General features: G+C 28.7%; 1 protein-coding gene across 2 annotated transcripts; it reads left to right on the top strand.

Moving 5' to 3' along the window:
* Window positions 1–449: 449 nt before the first annotated feature.
* On the top strand, window positions 450–2,420 carry LOC113850156 (60S ribosomal protein L32-1). 2 transcript variants are annotated; one of them, XM_027480554.1, is made up of 4 exons: window positions 450–575; window positions 1,107–1,203; window positions 1,817–1,998; window positions 2,094–2,419. In XM_027480554.1, the coding sequence occupies exons 2-4, from the start codon at window positions 1,114–1,116 to the stop codon at window positions 2,221–2,223; spliced, it is 402 nt and encodes a 133-aa protein (XP_027336355.1). In that variant the 5' UTR covers window positions 450–575; window positions 1,107–1,113; the 3' UTR covers window positions 2,224–2,419. The 2 variants fall into 2 exon arrangements, with proteins under 2 accessions (XP_027336355.1, XP_027336356.1); XM_027480555.1 differs by having other exon boundaries at window positions 513–1,203; window positions 2,094–2,420.
* The last annotated feature ends 4,739 nt before the right edge of the window (window positions 2,421–7,159 follow it).

Here is a 7,159-nt window from a genome sequence, read left to right as displayed (position 1 = left end):
CTAAAAATTAACAACTCAAGCTTGTCAAAACTTTCTTAATTTTTCTATTTTTACTCAATCTCATGTTACAATATAATAACATTATATTCTTTATTTACTTTCTCCTATGTCAAGTAATAGTAGTTGCAAATTTTAACTGTCCAAGACTTAGCCCCTAAGCTTTCACTTAGATAAATTTAGAAAATTTCCAACAGCTTCTAGAAAATTTAAGTTTAATATCCAACAAAATAATACCTAGTAAAAATTTATATTTGAAAAGTAAAAATAAAAAGGTATTTAGCAGAAAAAGGGAATACAAAAAATAATTACCTTCAGTTTTGAATTGAAGCCAATGTGGTCCATGGGCCAACCCAGACGGCGCGGTCCATTTTGCTTTGGTCATCACAAAGGTATAACCAAAAAACCTATGGACCAAAAATAACGAAAGGATGCACCGTATGCCATAGTGGATCGAATAACATCGAATCATTACTCTTTCATATATATTGCACTTTAAAACCCTAGCTGCTGGCGCCTCTGTTGGGTTGATTATATCTCTGCTAGTTTACTAAGAGGAGCACCCCCGTTGCTAGCAGGTATGCAACACTCTTATCCCTCTAGAAGTGTTACTGTCTGTAACAAGGTCATTATTATTCTGTTCTACTATAATTTTGCTTCATGTGATACTGTCGTGTAACATTATGTACCCGAAGATTATGTTTTTGTTTTAACTTACCTTGTTTTACAGAAAAACTGAAATGGGTTCCAATGAAAGTAATTATTGGCGTACAATCCTACATGAGTTTTTGAAAATGTAGCTTGTTTGATGTTGTGGGTTTTCTTTTGCTCGATTTGTATCCAAAACTGCGTTAGAGGCTTGCGTGGTTTAGCCAAAATTGAAATCAGATTTTAGCAATTTATTTAGTTTACTCGTTAATTTTTGGCTTTATTCTAGCTTTTTTGATATCGTGTCCCTTGTGTAGCTAAGAGTTACAGTTTTTCATTTTCTTACTTTGATCATTTATCTTTACATGCTAAGGACCTTGTAAAATTTTGTTAGTTTTAAATGTCTCTCTTTGTTTTGCATAGTATATGAGGAATTGAATACGCTTAATTTAATTTTGTAGAGACAAGATGGCCGTTCCTTTGCTAAGCAAGAAAATTGTGAAGAAGCGTGTCAAGAAGTTCAAGAGGCCTCAAAGTGACCGGAAAATTTCAGTGAAGGTATGCTGGAAAATATTAGTTGCTTATAGATTAGTTTCCTTGACATGTTCTAATTTGTGCGTGTATTATATTTGCCAATTATTGGCTGTTTTCTTTCTTAAATTTTTTAATACTTGAGGGTTGAACCTTGGAAATTTTTCAGTGTAGGCTCGAGATGTTTCCTATTTGTTGTCCTCATTTAGTTTATTTTTCCACTAACACAACATCATATCCAGATTCCATACTATGGTTTGTTTCATTTCCCCTGTAATTTATTTACAAGTTTCTACATTTAACCTGCATTGACCTAACCTACTTTCTATTTTATAATCAAACATAAAATGGGCTTGATCTAGTCAGATTGTAGTATCTGAAAGCTTAGCACAGCCAATTTCTATACTATAATCTGCTATTACTGACAGCAATGTTACATGTCTTCTCCCTGTTGTTAGTGCTTTATATTTAACACGAGGAGTGGTAACATAGCATCAGTTTCCATTTGCTTTCTGGGAAACAGGGCAATGTTATCTGTTTGATTTTCCTTCCTATACCTGTTACATTTGTTATAACTTTCATTTTTTCTGCTACATTCTAAATGTTAGTTGAATCTTTTGGGCATCATTGTTGTATGCAGACCAACTGGCGAAGGCCTAAGGGTATTGATTCACGTGTAAGGAGAAAGTTCAAAGGATGTGTTTTGATGCCAAACATTGGTTATGGTTCTGACAAGAAGACCCGTCACTATCTACCTAATGGTTTCAAGAAGTTTGTTGTCCACAATGTCAAGGATCTGGAACTTCTCATGATGCACAACAGGTAACTGGTTCTAATTTGCATGTAAATTTCATTATTCTCCCTTTGATGGTATGTTTTGTTGCTGACTTTGTTTGATTCACTTGATGAAATATCAGGACATACTGTGCTGAGATAGCACACAATGTATCGACCAGGAAACGAAAGGAGATTGTAGAACGTGCTGCGCAGTTGGATGTTGTTGTTACCAACAAACTGGCTAGGTTGCGCAGCCAAGAAGACGAGTGAGTGCAGTTGCCATGTCAAATTATTTTGCTTTTATCCTTTAATCTATGGACTTGGCAGATTCAGAATGATTGTGTTATGTTATAGTTTGGATCAAGAGCTTTTAGCGTTGACTAATTGAGTTATAATTTGTTTGAGTCGTTCATATTTAAAGTTGTGCTTTCTTCCTTTATCCACGCTATTTGATAAAACATTACGCATTTTATGCATCTGAAGCTTCATAAATTGGATTCACCGTATGGATCTACAATTTTCCTTGTTAAAATGACTTGTGGCGTGACGCTGTGCGGTAATATAGCCAAAAGGTCACAAGCTTACCAAATTTTCATCAAGATAAATGTTAGTATCATGCTTTTTGAACAATTTTCAAAACCCTTTTTGTGATTGGATATTTTAATAAAAACTTAAGGTATTTATTTTGTAATTTCATCTTTTAAAAACTATTTTGATTTTTATAAAATTGATCAATCACAAAAGTGTATGCAAGAGTGACATTCTTCTTTCCATTAATACTATTATATAGTGGTCACAAGCTTCATAATATGCAAAGTATATAGTTTACAATAGTACTTCTCGTTGATAAACTACGTCCAAATTTTAGTTAATTTTGAAACGTGGAATTCTATAACTTAAATGCCATTTGTCGTTATCCCTTATCCTCAATATTCACATGTGACTAGCATATCGTTTGGCGTGATTTGTTAGGAGTAACTTGGGAAATCATTCCCTATAATTAGAACTGATGGTGTGTTTTGTTATTTAACCATTGAGAATTTACATATTACATTTTTAAATAACGTGATTTGTTCTTAGAAATTAAAAAGCAATAGTTAATATAAACCAAAGTAATTCTTATATTATCATGTATTCAACTAAAAATAATATGAATTGAAATGTGTAATCTGTTCGCTTCTTTTAAATGTGTGTTAAAATATTAAGATATTAAATTTTCTGAAAAACTTGTTCTTTCACAACAGTGCATGATCTAAAGGTCAAAGTGTATTAGATTGAGATGCCAACATGAAATTTGATAAAACATTTGTTGAAGCATCTTGGCTCTTTTCTAATAAAATTGTTTAGTTATTTATTTAATAATTTTTCAATAAAACTTTATCCACTTGTCATTATTATTATTATTATTATTATTATTATTGATGTTGAAGCACCTTGTTTTCTTCAAGGGTATAACTAAAAGTTTATTAAATGAGTTTTAAAAGTTAACTCACGTCTTCATGTCTCATTAAACTGTTTGTTAAAATTATTTACTTTTTTTATTTTAATTGAGATTATAACAACTATATACTTGAGGTTAGGAAGCAAAAGGGTGGGAAAAAGAGAATTTGTTTAAACAAATTTTGTATATATTTTTTTAAATTTTTATATTTTTACTTAAATAAATTCATTTATGTTTAAGTGAAAATGAAACTGGACATATCTATTGTTTGCTATAATGGGAGAGAATTTAGATTTTACTAGTTAAGTAATTGTGAGATTTTATACCATAAAATCATTCTTTATCTCCCGTTACAACATAAAAATTATAGTTGTACTTTGTAAGTATAACTAACTAAAATCATCTGTAGTTAAAGATATTGTTACCTTGTATAATTTAAAAAATTTTCACTATTGCACAAATAAATGAAAGAAATTTTTACTTCTATCAAACTTGTTATTCAATCTTTTTTCATGGGTAGAGCAAATAAATAAACTATAAATAGAATAAAAATATTATATTATTTTAAGTAAAAGCTTATAAATATAATTAATTTTTTTGGTAAAATGATTAAATTATAGTTATTTTTATTTTGTAAAATTATGCCACCTTATTTTTTATGATTTTCATATGTATTGAATTTTTATTTGTTTTAATATGGATGATCTTCTTAAAGGTGATTTTTTTCGTAATATATGTATGTGTGTTTATTATATATATATATAATGAAAAAAGTTATTAAGAAAAAAATCACCTTTAAGAATATAAAATTAAAAATGTTGATTAAAAACTATGCTTAGTTTTTCTTTTACTTCTCCATCAAAAGTTAACTCACAAACATATTATATTCATATGATTAATGTATAATTTATCCAGCATTTATATTTAAAAAATTATGAAAGATAGTATAATTTGAACAATTTAGTTGACTTACGATTCATTGAGCTAGATAAATAAGTAGACATGGTATTAAACTTGTGTTTGTTGAGAAGCATACCAATTGAAAAGTAATAAAAATAGTTTTCAAATTAAGTTTTTAGAATATCGTTATAAAGATATTTTTTCAATTATCGAGAATACCATGATATGATTACTTAAACTAAGACAATGCGTAATAAAATAAGAGAAGTTGATGAACGATTTAAACTAAAGAGAATGATTAAAAGAGAAAAAAACACTTCTCAACTTTTGACAAGAAAACCATTCAAAATGAACTTAGGGCATATGATTTCACTTTTTTACCTCTTTATATACATCTTTAATTTAAACCCCAACTTCAGTTTCTCTATGGTTGTCAATCACTCATACTAAAGCTACTAATACTCAATAGTTATGCATGGATTTTTTTTTTCCTAATTTATCACTCCTAATGGTCATTCAAGGTAGAAATAAAGGAAAAATATAAAGAACCTATTAGTTTGTTAATTTAATAATCAATTTGAAGATAAAAACTAAGTTTGGTCTACTTAATTTCTTATCTCATTTTACCTTATAAATCCATTAACTACATATGGTACAGTCATCTATCATGCAATCAACTATAAGATGTTAAGAATAGTCAATTCTCAACATTAAAATATACACACTAGGGCAAACACCAATCATTAAAAAAAACTAAAATTTTCACTAAACAAAAAGATCATATAAAGAATGCAAAGTATTTACTATAATTCTAACTATGAATTTAACTACACATATTGAAATAGGCAAAGAAAACAAATGTAAAAATAAAATAAAATCATATTCATTCAAAAAGGAAAGACAAACTAGAGGAATACCAAAGGAAAATAGATGAAAAGAATTTTTGTTGCTAAAATGTGCTTTTGGTCACTTGCTCAGGCCCTAATTTCCATGATCTTTACTCCCAAACACATCCAAAAGTTGTTAAAAGTTGGCCAAGAAGAGTTGCCCACTCCTAGGCCTTAATTATTCCTTAAATAGGGTTCCCAAAGTCTTTGAAAATCTCTTAATTTAAATCACCAAGAGAGAAGCATGACCATGTATACCCTCAAGCATTGTTGTGCATGATCACGAAGCACCCCTATATGGGTTGTTAAGCAAGGTTGTGCTTCATGCTAAGCTGGTCTTGATTTTCATCAAATTTCCTCCAATTGTGACGTCCAAAATGTTTATGTAATTTGCTAGTGATTGATTCATGCTAAACTGCAATAATTAATAAATAAGTTAGTATAAATTTATCATCAAATAAGGGTCAAACATACGAAACTAAGCTAAATAAGCACCCAAAAATATAGACTTAGCAACTTAGAACTACATAAAAACTTTGACTTCATAATAAATTTGAAGTTTATAAATCCAATTTGATAGAATTGTTTCAGCTATGTGATTGATTTTTATTTTATTTTTTATCAAATTCTAGCAACATACAAATACATATTTCATTATTAACATTTTAGAATATTCAAATATAGACCAAAACATGATTAATTAATGAAAAATAGAAAATATAAACTTGCAAATGTAAAATAGGTATCTAGAAATATAATAATAGCTTACATCATTTTTAAGCAAAAATCAACACTTAAATGTTTGTTAATTATGCAATTTATTTAGATTTAATATTTATTTTCTTTAATTAGTTTAAATAACTACTTCATTGTGTGTTTTTATGTATAGATAAAGAAATAAAAAAGAATTTGAAAGTAACTTAAAGCTTAAAAGATAGAAACTTGGACCCACATAAGAGTTCACTAGGTGCCAATGAAGTCATCCATTATTATGGTGGAAGCCTATGAAGAAATAAAATCAAAACTAAGGTCTATAGAAATCAATTAGTAAGTTGTGGAGTCCACATAACTATGGATTATGTTGGCTGATCAAATTCAAAGTTTTCCAAGTTTATGGATATGTTGTAGGAATCACCATGACCATGGATTAAGTGATAGCAAAGTGATTTCCATATTTTTATTAGCTTTTAAGTACTCTAGAGAGATTTTTAATACCTTAAGTGTAAATAGAAAAGTTATGGCACAAAATGAGAAGTTCAACTTAATTAGCCTATATTTTTATATGTTTTTATAACATATTTTTATAACTTTGGCCCTTATTTGTGTGTTTTTATAATTGATTTATTTATTAATTGTTGCAGTTTAGAATGAATTTATCACTAACAAATTATGGAAGCATTTTTGTCATGATTAGAAGAAATTTGATAGAAAACAGTGTCACGCACAACAAGAAGCGTGACTTTGCTTAACAATCAACCTTAGTACTTTGTGATCATGCTAGAGGGTATGCATGACTGCACTTCTCTCATGGTGTAACTGATTTAGAGGTTTTCAAAGAACCCTCGAGAGGGAATGAACTTTAAATTTGACAATAAAAAATCTTATCTTTTTGTATTGATAAGTCATATATTTGTTAGAGATAAAATATATTTTTTGAAGTGGAGATCATTAATAAAAATGAAGGATACATTTCTGGGGTTTGAGCAAGTGATCGGGAGCCTTTTTTGGAGACAAAAACTCTTCTTATCTCTTACCATTGAGATTCTTTTAATTTGCATTAATTTTTGAATAAATGTGAATTTCTGTACAAATGTTTTCCCTTCTTATTTCATTATAGGTAGCTAAATTCATAATTAGGGTTATGGTGCATCCTTTATATAGTTTATGTAGTTTTTATGTTTAATGACAATTATCATTTCCTTTTTATATTGATTTTACTCTACTGCATTTATATTTATATGTTGAAATTGATTACTCT

This window comes from Abrus precatorius, unplaced genomic scaffold (genome assembly GCF_003935025.1).
Source record: "Abrus precatorius isolate BTA unplaced genomic scaffold, Abrus_2018 Scaffold9, whole genome shotgun sequence".
Taxonomy (NCBI): domain Eukaryota; kingdom Viridiplantae; phylum Streptophyta; class Magnoliopsida; order Fabales; family Fabaceae; genus Abrus; species Abrus precatorius.
Note: the sequence above shows the minus strand (reverse complement) of the source record. Positions and strands in the feature narration are given on the sequence as shown.

Excerpts from the sequence above, each read along its gene's own strand:
- LOC113850156 (XM_027480555.1), top strand. The coding sequence starts at position 1,114 with ATGGCCGTTCCTTTGCTAAGCAAGAAAATTGTGAAGAAGCGTGTCAAG. Across the intron at positions 1,204-1,816 it reads ACCGGAAAATTTCAGTGAAG|ACCAACTGGCGAAGGCCTAA; the intron begins GTATGCTGGAAA and ends TGTTGTATGCAG. Across the intron at positions 1,999-2,093 it reads CTTCTCATGATGCACAACAG|GACATACTGTGCTGAGATAG; the intron begins GTAACTGGTTCT and ends ATGAAATATCAG.